The sequence below is a fragment of the Hippichthys cyanospilos genome, chromosome 1, assembly GCF_059441005.1.
Source record: "Hippichthys cyanospilos isolate Australia breed blue-spotted pipefish chromosome 1, RoL_Hcya_1.0, whole genome shotgun sequence".
NCBI classification, from domain to species: Eukaryota; Metazoa; Chordata; class Actinopteri; order Syngnathiformes; family Syngnathidae; genus Hippichthys; species Hippichthys cyanospilos.
The window spans coordinates 27973245-27989519 of NC_142369.1; the positions used below are offsets into that span (position 1 = coordinate 27973245).

At 38.8% G+C, this 16275-nt stretch overlaps 1 protein-coding gene across 3 annotated transcripts in view; it reads right to left on the bottom strand.

Moving 5' to 3' along the window:
* The window catches only part of dtx1 (deltex 1, E3 ubiquitin ligase), a 32330-nt gene extending 17500 nt beyond the window's left edge, over positions 1-14830 (bottom strand). For 2 of the 3 annotated variants that reach the window (XM_088419213.1, XM_088419196.1), the window contains exons 1-2: positions 14450-14830; positions 13555-14068 (exon numbers count right to left, since the gene is read on the bottom strand). In XM_088419213.1, coding sequence (XP_088275339.1) covers positions 13555-13813 — 259 coding nt within the window. In that variant the 5' untranslated portion in view covers positions 13814-14068; positions 14450-14830. The remainder of the gene's footprint in view (positions 1-13554; positions 14069-14449) is intronic. The other variant, XM_088419206.1, reaches the window with a different exon arrangement.
* Between the last annotated feature and the right edge of the window lie 1445 nt (positions 14831-16275).

The following is a 16275-nucleotide window of genomic DNA, read 5'->3' on the forward strand; positions in this document are numbered from 1 at the left end:
TTCCACTCACTAGACTCCATCCTGGTCATACAAAATGCTCAGCTCTTGGGCAAGATGTGTAAGTCTGTGTGAGTTAGTGAAGGCCAATATCAACTAGAGAAGGCTGTTTTCCTTGACTACACGGTAGGAAAGAAGACATCCGAGAAGTACCACAATCACAAATTTTATGATATATCCTAAAGCCTAAAAACGGCAACAAATGGAAATACAAGTCCACAATTAATGTATTTAATCCCGGCGCATATTTGATCTCAGATTTGCAGAGGAAGATTTGAAGACTTATCAAGACAGCTATTGTGGCTTCATCCAGAAATTAGGGAACAGTTGGGAGAGTGCTGATGCATTCCTACATGTATCATACAATATGCACTAATGTTGTAAGTATGTTACTATGCATAACTCTATGGATAATCAACACAGGGCAACACATTTGTATAGTGATTTTGAGCATCATGAAGCGTCATGAAATTATAATTTAGCAACCTGTTCTAAGTTAAAAAAAAAATACAAGAGCCAAAAGTACTGTCAACTCTAGATAATGAATGTGATCATGTATTGAGTTGGTTGCAAACAAAATATCTCAAACCCATTAGAGATTTGCATAAAGAAAACAATGCAGCATGGTGGGGAGGGAGTACTCTCCCTAAAACACCTAAAAAATCCCCACCCCCCTAAAATAATGAAGCAGCATGCTGCATTTAAAAATACATCACACACATAAAGGGAGAAAACATCTGGCCCAAACATTGTCTGACAGCAAATCATCAGGGGACATTTGTCTTTGTTGCATATACTGTTGATGACAAAGTTCTGTTTCTAAGCCGCCATTGTCGTACCTGGGTGCAGAAGCATTCTGTGAGAGAGTTTAGCTGCTCATTAACAACCAAGCTGAGATCAGAGACCATAATAATGAGGATGACAGTTGGTATTAAGATGGTTTAACAGCATTGTAGGTTTCAATATCACAACTCTGCTCCTCTCTTCTCACAATATCACACATTAAAGCTCATTCTCTATGCTGATATGTCACATTCATTTACAGCTCTTTACGATCTACCTCTGTAGTGAGCTGCCGCTTGGATTCCCACAAGCTTTATTTGGTCTTTGTAGGCAAACATGATGGATGCAGTAAGCCAAAGCCTTGGTTACGGTTGACAGAGAGGAGAAGAAAATGGGGAAGAAAGGCGGTATGAGAGAGGAAGGAGGTATGAAAGCAAAAGGAAACCAACAGAGCCAGGAAAAAAAGGACAGCGAGAAACCAGAGGGAGGAAGAATGCTGAAGAAGTGATCTATGATTAGAGGAGGATTCGTGCAAATGAACCAGTGGTTCTCAAATGAGGGTACGCAGACCCCTGGGGGTACTTGAACAAACTCCAGAGGGTACTAGATATTTGAAATAAAAACAAACAAACATGCAAAAATCCTTTCAATAGAGTTATTGAATTAATATGTTTAAGGAAAATGTAAGATCGTAAAACACATTATGTTCAGTAGGTTTTTTTTAATTTCATGATTTCAAAAAGCCAGATCGGCTCGATCCGACAGGTCTTGGGCCACCTCTTGTTACCTGTCAAGTTAATGATTTATTTTTGTGAACAGATCTTTACAATCATCCCAAAAGAGGACACAAAGTTGAATGATTTTTGTGGACAAATATTTATTCAAAATGATTTCTTTTTGAGACCAGGTCTGATATTTTTCACTGATTATTAATACAAATTTGACACAAAAATAATAAATGATTTATTTCTTTGAACAGATCTCTATTGAAATCCCAAAAGATGATGCCATATGTTTGAGATTTTTCTGTGGACAAATATTTATTTAGAATGATTTATTTTTGCAAACAGGTCTGACACATTATGTTGATATTTTTTGTGGACATATGTTTAATTATTAATTTTATTATTTATTTTTGTAAACAGATCTCTACTGTAATCCCACCCCCCACCCCCCCCAAAAAAGTACATTCTTCAATATTTTTCTGTGGACAAATATTATAGCACAACAGTAAACAAAGTAAAATACAACAAATTAAATAAGTTTTTTTTTGACAAAGCTTTTTGACAGCAGATTTTTTCTCGGATCCAAAAGAGGACACTTTATGCTAATCATTTTTATTATTTATTTTTTTGTGGACCAATACAAATGAAGGGTTTGGAAGTTAACCCCTTTCCAGGTAGGCATTGCAAATTTGCAACAATATGAGAGTCCCACATTAATATATATCATTTTTTATTTTATTTTTTTAAAGTTTGGGGAAAAAAAACAAATAAATTAGAAACTGATGGCATGTTGTTTTCTTTTCTTTTGCTTTGTACTGGTTAAGAGGTACTTGGTTGAACAGATACTTCACAGGGTGTACATCACTGAAAAAATGTTGAAGGGGGATGTTGTTTTTGTTGGCCTAAACCTGGAAAACCAACACTGTAGTAGAAAAGCTCTTTCGTAATAGGCTCTGCTGGCAAAACATTGGAAGAAAAGGGACCAAAAAAAAGGCTCAAGTACTTGGCAAACTGAGTTCCTCGGTTAGCCACAACCATGTCTTTTGGGACAGGTCTGCTTTCTCTCCCTAGAGTTACAACTCGAGAAAGAGGCAGAATTGAGTTATTATCCAATCCTCTCAGTTCTTTTGAAATAAAGACTTGAAACCCATGCTGCCTTTATTAAATCAAACGTAAACACATTGAATACTAACTTCTGCCACATATGTGATCTTCAGTTAACTCATTCAAAACCACAACGTCATTCCTATTTATTATTTCCAACGTCATTTATTCCCTTGGTATGTTGGTTTTAAGTTGGCGTTTTACATTTTTCTATTCAGTATTGACGTTTTGCTTATTTCCAGTGTTGTAAATGTGAGGAATGTGAGTTTTGGGAATTGTGAAGGACACTTTGCATTAATACCTTTTATGCATTGTGTGAATCTCTTTCAATTGTCTTCTTTCAATTTGAGCTACAAAAAAAAAATGCCTTTCTTGACCAGAGCCAAAGCAACACACTAGTTACAGTAGATGCAACGGTTATTTCTGTAAAACAACAACAATGAGTATAATTTGCAGTTGGTCCACACACACACTCCATAAGTGCAGACCCTGTAACCTTCGTAAATTGTGGATTTCGTGACTGTCCTTGCCACTCACTGATTCACCATGTGTGGGTATGACAACAAGCCCCATGTACGTGTGGTGGACTACCTGTGTATGCATGAATGCTGAAAAGTGGCACGCGTTGCAGAAATAAGCGCGGCTGAATGCATGTCTCCTGCATATTTGAGTTTCACAACACCATAAAGTCCCCATGATGCCATTGCTTTGTCGGGGGAGAGAGAAACACACATCGGTCCAATACAGTTCACAGGTCAGCACTGTCAGAGCAAAACAGGTTTCTTGTTTTCAGTGCGGCATCACTGACTTAACATACAGCTAAGCATCAAAACTTTCCTGCACTTGTACATGAGCAAACCATTGGCCCACTGGTTGGATTTTAACCTTACGTAAGACAGACAAGATTTGAAAAATTTGCAATTGAATCTTTCTGCCTCAGCATAGTGCAGGCTGGATTATTTCAAAACAGTATTTGTCTCAGACACCAGCCAATTGATGACGAGTGTTCTGTTATTCTGGAACCAGTCCAATTTGAGAGCAGCACTACCAAATAAAAACACAGACAAGGATTTTGAATATTTATTCTGTGCAATAGTGTGGCGGAGGGGAAGATCAAGCACAGTTAGGCAAATGTCAACAGAACAATTGCATCAATTTCATTTTGCAAGAGAAACACCTCTGTGTATGTATTGCTGAACGTCAACAACACTTTGATTCCCCGTTATAGACGTAACCCTAAACCACCTCAAGATCTAGTCAATACTACACACACCTTAGCCAGTTTTGGCCTGGATGGAACAACACTATATTTCATGTCAGGCCTCACACACCGGCATAACACATTGTAATTCAGCATCGTATGATGCCTACTCAGCACAAAGTTGACTTATTGATGCATCGGAGGAGATGTTTAAGAATGGCTCATGCAGTTAAATTCATGGAGTGACCTTGCAACCTTCTTATATGATTGGAACAAGAGATAATCACAGTCAGTGAGGCGGATATACTCAAAGAATGAGTCACCAATAAATATTTTGAGCACTGCATATTTTAGCTTTTAGCTTTAGACCGGGGGGGCTCCTCACAAAAACTCAAGCCTCATCGTTCACAGTGAACAGCCGTTCAAAAGACTCTATTTGCTGGTGATCGCCATCACTGTACTGCATATTTCTCTGCGACATCACCATGTCATGGTAGAGGAGTCTGCATGTTCCAAGGTTCCTTAGAGCTAAGTTGTCTGGGGACAAGTCACATCTCAGAACTCCTATGAAGGTAAGAAATACACAATCATTTTTCTTGCCCAGATGTGGGTGATCAGAGCCCCCCTCAAGAGACAGACCCAGAGGTTGGGAGGTCGTGGTGGCTGAAAACCTGGGACCCGGTACCATTCGAAAAACCCGCTTAGTGGGGAACCCTGATCAAATGCATGGGTCACATAAAACAGATTCATGCTGCTTGGGGTAGGCAGCATGCAGTAAATTGCGCAGAGGCAAGAGTTCATGACCACACCATGGCTGCTGTCGCGCCTTATCTTAGGAAAACAGTCAGTGAGATCAGCAAATAAACGGACCTTTTGAGCAAGAGGTCAAAGAGAATGAGCCCTGGCCACCACAGGCCAAAGATCCAATATTGTGATTGTTGAAGCTTCATAAAAATACGTCCAAACCTTGATACGTTCTAATTTGCCCGAGTTCTGAATTATATTCACACCTTACAACTAGCGGTGCAACAGATAAAAAAAAAAAAAAAAAAAAAAAAAAAAAAAAAAACTCACAGTAAGGTTTGGGTTAAGTCATCATTCAGATTTAGATTTTTTGGGGGGGATCAGAAAACAAATGGCACCTTTCTTATTTTATAAATACACTCAACAATGCAAAATGTGTTGAAAATAAATATTTCCATTGGTCTATGTATCAGACTATGTATCCTGCCTCAAATTGCACTTAAAGTAGGTTCCTAAAAGCAAATTGCCATATTTGAGTTGATCTTTTTTTTTTTTTAACTGAGCAAAAGTGTTGCATGAAAGATTTATTTTGAGGTAACCCAGATTCTCAAGGACTCATCTCAAACATAGGTGCCAAAATGCCCCCGATTAATATGATTTACATGATCCATAATGGTTTAAATTTACGCGCTGCTATTATAGTGGGCTGATCATGTTGCCTTGACGTAAACATGAACGTTCTTCTTTCCCTACCTACAAATCCACCGGTCATGTGGGCCCCCGAACCGTGGTGTGATCCATACAGATCATGCATCAACGACGATCCTTTCCCAGCCATTTTCAGATCTTCCATTACCCTCCCACATGAAAAAAAACAATAACACAAGAACTCATACTGGGACTGAACATTTTAAATTTCAGAAGACGGAAAATTTTCCCCCAGGATATGAGTTTTAAATATTTAAAATGAATGGTTACTACTACTACTATCACCAGCTCGATTATTTAGCAGTTGAGTTGCCAAAACAAATAAGAATGCTAATTGAGGATAATCAGCTTAGTGAAACTGCAACTACTGTAAATTAATTTATGCTGTTTGAGGTTAAGAGCAAAGCATCAATTCAAGGTCATGTCCTTGACAAATGTTTGATAAAGAATTTGTGGCGCTTAAATACACAACACAGATGCAATCTTCTTTGAAGTTTGTTGATGTAATAATGTACTTAACATAATGTGCACATTTCACATTTTGCTGAAACAGTATGCATAATGTGGGTCTGAAGAAAGAAAAAGTAAACAGAAAAAGAGAAGAGAACAGAGTGAAAATATGACAAATATCTTATTTCTCTGAGTACAAGTTGACCTCACATATGTCAAAACCCTGTTTTTTACTGCAATTTGGGTTTATTTTATAAAAGAAACAAAACTACACCTGACTAGTGGTTACATATATCATGGCTGTCCACCTAAAACACATGGAGTGTGTTATTTCTACATTGTATATTGAGCAACATACACTTGCAGTTATTGGGGACGGAAATGAGACAAGAATTGCAAATTACTCTTACTCGAAGCCCTATAGCTAGCCTTGAGATACCAAAGTCGCTACTACGCTGGTCTTCTATCCATTCAAGCAGTTTCTTCTCCAGTTCTGGGCAATGTGTAGTTTTGCCCGTTTTCCTTTGTACTTATACCTTCACTGTATTTGCGTGTATCAATAATGCTGGTTAATTCAGAACCGATTGGTTAAATGGCCCAATACAGTGATGCAGCTGAGGGCTCTCCGAGCAAACAATCAAAACAGAAAAGATTTTGCATTATATGTGTGAAAAAAGTACTGTATGAATGTGTGGTGGGATTGTGTGCATGTTTTTTTTCTCATGCCTCATCAATTAAAATGCTTATTTAGCAATATGTTAAGACAAAGTTTATTTATGAAGCATATTTAAAAACAAACTCAAAAGATTGATCCAAGTGCTTTACAGATGACTAAAAATAGAAATTATAAAGCACAAATATAGCAATAAAAAACAGCAGGAAAAATCTATGTCAAAAACATAGAATAAAATAAGGTAAAAACCAGACAGACAGAGGCAAGATTACCTGCCTAACATGGCGTGAACGTCAGAGAAAAAAAGATTTTAGGTTTTAAGCAGGGATTTAAAATGATCAACAGATTGTGCAGCTCTAATTTGGACAGGTAGGCTGTTCCACAACTTTGGGGCGGACACAGAAAAAGCTCCTTTTCCACGTATAGCAAGCCTGGACCAAGGAACTTCCAGGAGCAACTGGTTAGAGGACCTAAGTGCTCTAGTAGTAATGGGAGGTTGCGCAAGCTCTGATAGGTAAGATGGCGCCAACCCCTTTAACCACTTAAAAACAATTAATAAAACTTTAAATTGTATCCTAAAATGAATGGGCAGCCAATGCAAGGAAGCGAGGATAGGATTTTTTTTTTTTCCCCCTAGTCAGCAAACAGGCAGCTGCATATTGGGTCAATTGTAAACGGTGGAGTGCTGACTGATTTACACCTACAAATAAAGAATGACAATGGTTTATTAAGAATTACAAAAGAATTACAATATGCTGAAACATCATTGGGCATTCAGAATTTCCATTCCAATGCTTTATGCGCCAACGACGTGGCATAGTTCACACTGAGTGTCATATGCTTTCTAGTGAGTGTGAAATGCCCACTGTGAGAGCTCACACTGGGACAATGACACTTTTCTCAAAAGCACCTTGGGCTTTAATTTTGGATTCAACAATTTATCAAGCTGCCACTGCACAGTCATGGCATGAGAGTGCAGTGAGAGCAAAACCAAATGTGACGTGCTTTTGGTTCTCTACAACTGATGGCAGTCCGATATGCGTCAGAGTGGCTTTGATTTCAGATAAATGCCGCCTTCTGTAAACGTCAGACTAAACACGTCTGCTGCTCCAACACACACCCGCGTGACACAACAAATGTCTGGTTTATGTAGAGTACCGCCAACAAAATGTAACACACTATATTTATGGGTCACTTTTCACAGGAGCATTTGTTCGATCTGAGCTTTATTCTAGTAAAGCCGGAGAAAACGAAATTGAATTTCAAGGCATACGTGAACAGATGAACAGATGCAGAATATTCTCGAAACAGAAAAACGACCTAAAGTTATGGCCAGTTTTATATATATATCTCACACACAGCAGATGATAAGCATCTTAAAAAAACAATTCAAAGATAAAAGTGGAAACTCCCTAAATGTAGGCAAGTTAACAACATGTCTGTCACATGTATCGTTTAATCGGTGCCAAGTTTTCGCAGTAATGCTACAAAGACCTAATAACATCTAATTAGATTTCATCCAAAACTGTTCTGCGAAAAATTGAAAACTGAAAACATTTTGAAAACTGGGGGAAATTTACTGAAAATGATGTGACAAGGATAACTATATAGATTAGATTGAATTTTGGATTTAAGTCATTGGTTTTGTCTAATACAGAAAAACACTTAACATGTCAAACTCAAACATCTCGGAAATCTGCATGATACCGCAATAACTGAACAGAATCCTAGAAAATTGCTTATCCATCTCCAGTTTAAGTTCAACATTTGAAACTAATATGATTAAAAAAAAAATCCCATTTTAAAAAGCGGCTGGTGAGCGGTAGCTTAACAGCAAGCAAAGGTGCACAGCTTGACAGCGTCATTTTGTCTCCCTCCTCCTCAACTGCCACTTTCCATCAAGAAAACGCTCCACCTCTCACTCTGTTCCTTCTCACCTTGTCCATGTGCTGTTGACGTCCAAATGGAATCCAGCCAGCAGGTTTGGGCTACAGTGACTATGACTAAAGGTGTTGTCTTTAATGCAGCACATAACTAGTTATCTCTGCTAGAGTAACCACCAGTGAACATATTCACATTGATCGGTGTGGTCAAGTAGGAAAAATAGTGGCAACTTCTGTCAAGGGAGCGTTATCTTGAAAACATGTTGGTCATTCTTCTTTCTTCTGTCACACAAGGTGCTGATACACACAGCAGCTGTGCTTTAACATGCATTGTACATAGACATTTTAATGCTTCCATCCACAGAGCACTGAAGTAGTTAACCTGCAGCTGAATAAAAAGTAACAAAATAAAGCACAGAATTCTTCAAACTGCAACATTGTACTACATGTACTATTCAGCAGTCTTAAAAGGTTCAAAGGTTTTCCAGCAAACCATGAGAGACATAGGGACACGAGGAAGTCTTCACTACAGGGGAATTGCTGTTACTAGGCTACGGACTTTTATTTTTTTTTTAATAGTATTGTGTCGCATTTCTTGACTTCTCGCTTACAGCTTGTGCAAAAGGCTCAATCTAATATAAGAGCTGTGTGAAAAGACAAAACATTGTCTTTTCATTGAAATTTAGGAAGAAGACTGGACAAACAGTTGAACTGCTATGTCTTGTTTGGACTGACATACTTCCTTGCAGGATGGACTTCACGAAACCAATCTGACCACCTTTCATATCCTGTAGGCCAAGATGATGCAATTACATAAAAACGATTGGTCCTCATGCACCACACTCTACATATGGCTTGATCTACTTTGGACTACGGGCTGCACAGCTAGTTAGGTGTAGCTAGACTTCTAATGTTTACGTGGGCAGGCTTTGCAAACTCCAAATGCATTTTCATGCTTTCCAGATTACCACTTGGGTGGAGCTTGTTCAAATGATACAACAGGGTTGTAGTCTTTCCCATTTTGACCAAATGAAATGCATAGTGGCCGGTTTCATTTACTCCATGCCACTTTGGGGATACACATCATATACGTAATGTGTTCAAAGCCAGAGAATGTATGGAGACACCACTTGCTTTTTCCTTATCTCCCAGGTACTGTAACTCCTTCAGAGATTGAGAAATCCTCTCCCTTAGTATTGTTAGCAGAAACGCCCAGCTGCAAAGAGATACCTGACGTAGGAGTTCATGCCGCACATTTTTTTTCATGCAAGATCAGACATAAATATGAGTGAGGGTGAGTGGGGAGTGCAGATACTGTTGTGCGCCCATCCTGAAAAGTAGGGCAGTACCCACCAAGCACATCCCCTCCTCAAAGTTGTATTTTCAATCGTTAACTCTGCTATAAATCTGCAACGATGAACCAGATTCCTCTGTGGCTTCTTTTTTTTAAAAAACAACAAACAAAACATTTGGACAAGCAATGTTTTGCTGACACCACATTTAATCCTTGTCCTGCCTTGAGAAAAATCTTTTATACAAAAAGGTTGACCAAGTCAAGTCAATACACAGGTAATAGTTTAAGAAAATACAACAACTTTCATTTTGCCTTAAATGATAATATGTAAACATTAGAAGCAATGTTCTTCAAGTTTAAAGAAATTGGTAGTTGATTCTCATGTATTAAAGTAAAAGAACAACAAAAAAAAGATTTTAGCTTCTAAAAATCATTGCTCTACTATGAGATGGCTTTTTCCCTTGTCAGCAGCAATATATTTGTGCTCTAATGTAGTTTGTGCAGGCTATTTTTATGATGGTTCCAGCTGCCAGTGTGCAGCGTCAGAACGTCCTTCCTTTCATCGCCCTTACCCTCCTGCTAGCATATAATTGCATCTGAGAGAGCCTTAAAACAAGTCATTTTTTTCCAGGCCCACCTTGACAACTTAGCAGTCAGTGCACACTGGCTTGTCTGTGTCACTCCTGCATCTTGGCCAAAAAAAAGAAAAAGTCAGGAAGCAAACGCGATAGCTGCAGTGTGAAACAGAGGCCACAAGAGCGGCTGCATGATGGATACAGCAGATAAGCTTGTGTGTTTTGCAGGTGGGAGTGGATGTAGTGAAAAGGGATCAGTATACTCAAGTGTTTAGAGGTTCAAGCAGCCCTCTGGGGAACAGAATAGATCAATTTTGCTTGACTGTGAGTCAAAACAATGCCCTCTGCCAGATTTTCATCCACACTATGCATATAACTGGAAGCTCCAACTGTACTGCATATGAAGCACGAGGTCTGTGTCATACGAAATGGTACAGAGAGAACTATTTTACACCATTTATTGCAGATACTTCCCAGAAAAAATCAAATAAAACAGACACTGCCAAAACATCTGTGTCACATATTTTGCTGGTGAATAATGTCAGCTGACCATAGCATCACATGAATTTGAGAAATTGTTATTTAAACCCCCAGGAGTTCACTTAAAAACCATAGATGAGTAGGGATAAAAAAAAAAAAAAAAATCATTGAAGAAACCACCTCAAAACAATTGTGAGGTTCCTCTACTCCACTATAAAAACCGTTCCTCCACTGGGACCCTCCACAAGCTTCGAACATCAAGTGGCGACAACTGACCTCCTGAGCCGCAAGGGGAGCAAACATTCGATACACTTTAGAAACAACAAGTTTTACACTCTGAAAGCATCGTGGGAGCTCGGATCAATGGCTGCGGTCTGTGATTCAACCATTTATAAGACCTGGTTGGCGTGTACACAATGAGAACAAAGAGAAGATGGGGGCAGGTGACAAGGCTGCTGTCCGTCAGGCCTTCATGTGACAGGTTTATACCAGCCGTGGGGGAAGGTAACACACAACATCACAACAAGGAGCAATAAACGTCAGGCCCCGGAGCCGTAGGGTCTTCTGACAAATGGCGGCTAGGCTCATCTTGCAGCCAACGCAGACACACGGTTGGGCCTACATCGCTCAGTAACCACGTCTATACTAGAGACCACCGATCGTCATCCTGACATGGATGCTGCCTACTTTTTCAACATAAAGCAAAATTAAAGTTGTGCTTAATATAAGGAGACAAGCAACACAAGTAGGAATGTTTCAAAGATGACAGAAGAGAACGTTATTATAAACACTCTACATTTTATAGATTTTTCATATTAGCAAGGGAGCTACACCATTTAATGTCATGGAGTGGAATTTACAGCCTGAGCAAAAATCCATTAGTGGGACGCGCACACGCACGCGCACGCACACACACGCGCACACACACACAAAATATTGGCAACAATCAATACAGGCAATGCTGTGACAGTTATTTGGAGGATTGCTTTGTGTGCTGGAATAAAGCATGTATCCCCAAAGGACACTTAGGTACACCTTCACCACCTAATTACAATCTAATACAGAAGTATCAACAATTTTCTTTCCAAAGTGGTCCGTTTTGATTGACATTACCTCAGAGTGGTATTCAAATTACGATGTTCATAATATAGATTGTAGCGTGCAATTGTATTGCCGTCCAGGCACAGACAATCATATTTTGAGGTACAACAATGGGTCAACAATGCATTATCAAAATTAATTGATAATAGCTGAATAGGTTTTTTTTTTTTTTATTAAAAAAAATGCTTCAAGTTTCGGCTTCTCTACTATAAATATTCTTCCAATTCTTATGGCCTCAATCATAGTTAGAGACTGTGTTAAAATATAACATTTTCTTTTACTTTAAAAAACTATTTTCAAAATGTTTCTTTCTTGATATGTGACGGAACGAATCTGTGACTGAATCTTACAATCAATTATTTTTATCTCCTGCACTGTCAATTTGAAATAACAAATGTTTTAAAATAGGGATTGAAAATAAAACAGGTTTTTAAGATGATTCAGTGATTAAGCTATGACATAAATTGACGTATTTATTCAATCTTGAAATAATCATTAGTAGCGGCTCTGGTTATATTTGGAAAGTCGAATCAATGAGGTTCTCAGTTGCAAGTGTAGCTAATGTGACTGGTGATTGTATAGGAGGAGGATTGGAGAATATTTACATAATTCAAATCAATGAAGCTGAGGTCACCTTGGATGCACATGAGTCTTTGTCTCACTCCTTGGATGTTATGTAACATCATGAAATTATCTCTGAGGAGGAGGGGGGAAAAAAAAAAACTGGAAAACTCTAAGTTGATAGGAACTTTCCTTGCAGTGGCACTGGCAGTATGCTATACCCTACAAAATGATGGAAATAGCTTCTTAAAGTATCTTGGCTCCAAAGATTTGATGACTGACTGCTCAGAACGTACGGCGTTTCAGCGGAGTAGAGCAAAAACAAAAACTAAACAAAAACATGTGGAAACATTAAAAAAAAAAACAACCCAAAAGCAACTCTCATCTGTGAAAATTGCAGAGAACCAAAGACAACAAGACTGGATTTTTGCTTTGATGTGGCATGTGGTGTACTTTCATCATGTGATATACGCCAAGTCTGAAACTTTGTTTCTGCCATCAGAGCAATACTTCACTCTTTTAAATAGCATGCCATACTGTTTTCCAAGCCGAGTTGCATTACACACATTAAAAGGAACATAATCAAAAGGAGCTGAATTCCAAAAGTAACAGTAAATTTGAAATTCAACTCTTTCGCTAACTTCAAACTTATCGCATGGATCTGACATCTGGAGAAGAGACATTTGCTGCGAGCTACAGGACATATGTACTTGATGAATGCGTCGCCCCACAAACATAGTGCCCTTCAGCAAGGTCGCAGCATGCCAGCAACATACAAGTAAATCTTATGGCATTTTGGATGCTCTTAAATCAGAAGTCCTTAAGCAGGCCGAGACATTTGACAAGTCTCGTTCAGTCCCTTGAACGTTACATAAGACTTGTGCAGCTATCAGATCAAGGCTTGGTTTTAATCAGTCCCAGAGAGACGTTGTGACATCATTTTGCAAAGGAAGCACTATTTACTAATTATAGAGCTACATCATATTTCTCCAACTGTGTATGGGCCGCACATACCTTGTATGAGATAATAAAGTCTTGAATAAATCAAACAATAGTAAATTTATATATATATATATATATATATATATATATATATATATATATATATATATATATATATATATATATTCCTTTCCTTCTTACAGCACAATTGTATTTTCTTTTTTAATAACTATTGCCCCATCTGTGAAGTAAAAGCTCAAAGCGAGCTCCCTGTTTATTGAGTGCTAAATTAGATAACTGGATGTTCCTTTGTGAAATTGACACATCTCTTACCCGTGTCCTGCCGAAACTGATGCATTGACTGCAGGTCGATGATGTAAGGAGATAGTTGGCCGTCCACCTGTCCGAGAACGACAGATCCTCGGGAATCCCCTTTGAGGATGTTCTCAATATGGTGGCACACCGCGGCACTGTAGGGTCTCCAGCGCCCATGTTCGTTCATCCACTCCCAGACCACAACTCTGGCCAGATTCTGGGGAGGGTAGCCTAGTCCATTTGCAGGAAGCAATAATCCAGGACCAGGGCGAGCCATTGTCCCTTGCGGGTTAGCCAGACAACCACCTGTCAATCAAATATCACTCCGAATTTTCGTCATCAGCATCACACGGTGACCAGCTTAGATCAACAACTTTAAGGGTCTGTTTTCAAGCAAGCAGCCTTGCAGGATTCATGGTGCTCGGCTGTTTGCTCCTTGATCAACAGAACAGCAGCCTCCAGGGTCCGAGGTGGCAGATGTTGACGGGTTGCTCCTCCTCGTGAGCAGGTAAACAGGGGAAGGGGTGACTTGCTGTAAAATAACAGGATGGTGCACCCGTTAACAAATGCTGAGTTATGTATTTCTTTTTTTTTTTCCCAGACCCATTTAATAACATAGCTTGTACCCAATGTGTCATTAAAGACATAACTGTACAGTATTCAAATGCCGTTACTGCATCTCGTGAAACAATGTTTGTGATCTGTATGGGGGGGGGTTGTTGATGATGATCTTCAGGTTGGCGTGGTGACTGATGCTATCAAGAGCCCAGCAGAGAATATCATCTTGTCAAGACATTCTAATTAAAATTTTATAGAAAATGTCTCCCGGTGACGCGACTTTGACACAATGCCACATATTGAGCTCATTTAACATGCAGCTGTCATTATGTTGAATTGGCAGTGTCATACAGACCTGTAGGCTGCAGATGTGGTGCCTCACATCTGTCAAACATAAGCTACATTTCACTGGCCCCACTCGAAAATCACAAGGATAAAACGGGGGAGAAAGAAAAATATTCCAAGCGACGTGATGACTCACATTTGATGTAAAAATCGTGAAAACGGTCTTTTACACCGCACGCCGCAACAACCGACAAACATTAACGCAGAAAACAGGACGCGTCGCTTCTTTGGTGTCCCTCGTCTGCTTTCCAGTTTGTTGCTCCGCCACGCTTGAGTGCCTCGTCTTGCCTAAAAACCCCGAGAAGTCGCAGTCCACGCGCACAACCCCAGCGAACGTCACATTTTTTAGCCTCAAACAATTAAATCTCAGATGCCCGATGCGCACCTGTATGGTGAGTGGTTGAAAATTCAACCAAGATGTTAAGTACATTATCCAAAGATAAATCTGTTTCCGGTTGTTTGTTTCAGAATAAAAGCACATGTTGTCTCATGCAAATTTGAATGTACTCGCGTATAGTTCTTTTCCCCCTAAAGGCCAAAAGTGGATACTTTTATCTCTCTGTTGACTGTTGAAATACAATTTGGTTTTTAAGTGTAGAAAACGCTTGGAATAAGTTTGTCTCTTCATCTGAATATTTTGGGCCGTTTGAAGTGCGCACGCGTGTGCTTGCGTGATTGCTTGCACTCACTTGTTTTGAGCATATGAAACTCAGCATTAGACTGATTATTGTATTACCAAAGAATGACTATTATATGAAGATTATGCACAAATAAGTACCTGTTGAGGATGAAGCAGATAGAACGACGTGTAAAATTCCATGCGAGAGAAGACTTTACAATAAACACCGACAACGTAGGCCCCTGAGTGCTCAATTTTAGTCATTGCACTTACACGCCAGTGAGTATACACTAATGAATGTCTGGTATAGCATTTTAAAAAAATTAAAAAAACAATTCCTGTTCACCAGAATTAAACCTCAGGTGAGTCTGATCATCTTCAAAGTTTTGACAAATGTTCTCGCGTTCATTGGGGATTGATATAAATAAGATCAATTCAAGTTTTCAAAGAGACTGTACTCGATATGAGAATGAGCTATAGAATAGACTGATCCATTGTGGTGGCGAGCGTACAATTTATTATAAATGATTATTTTCTTGAAATAAAAAAGTTCCCCCCTCCCTTGTTTATTTATTTATTCATGGTCTTATTCTCTTTATTTTTCTTTCTTTTTTATGTTTTTCTTTTTTGAAATACGTCCTTTATTTTGCTATAAATTGTTGTTTTCTCTACGGTATATATGCCTCCTCGGTGAGTTAATCCTTCATTAATAGTGAAGTAGTTTGTTGGCTGATATCGCGGCAGTATCCCCATCTAGCGGTCATTAAATAAAAGTCACGTGGACGTTTTTAATACAGTACAGTACTTGGCAAGTAATTTTATTCAGCATTTCTCGTGTTCGATCTCATGATCAGTGTTAGGTTTACTGCCATTAATCTGGAGAGTACACACTTTGGATCAAATATTAAGAAACGGATCTGTTGCTTGTCTTTCCTTTTTTTGGGGTGGGGGTGGGGGGTAAATTTTATAATTTGCTTATATGTGCTGAAATGAGTGAATAGATGGAGCTTGGAGCCACTTAAAACAATGGCCCAGACCATGAAAAAAAATCTATCATATAGAACAACGATCTCTACACAAAAAACAGCATTAAATAGTCAGATGAGAATATGGCTCCACAAACATTTAAATTCATGAACTTGTTCATTTAGATGTGTTGAATGTATCGATATCTTTGGACACCAGTTTGTTTAGCAAATGTATTAATCAGTGAAGAG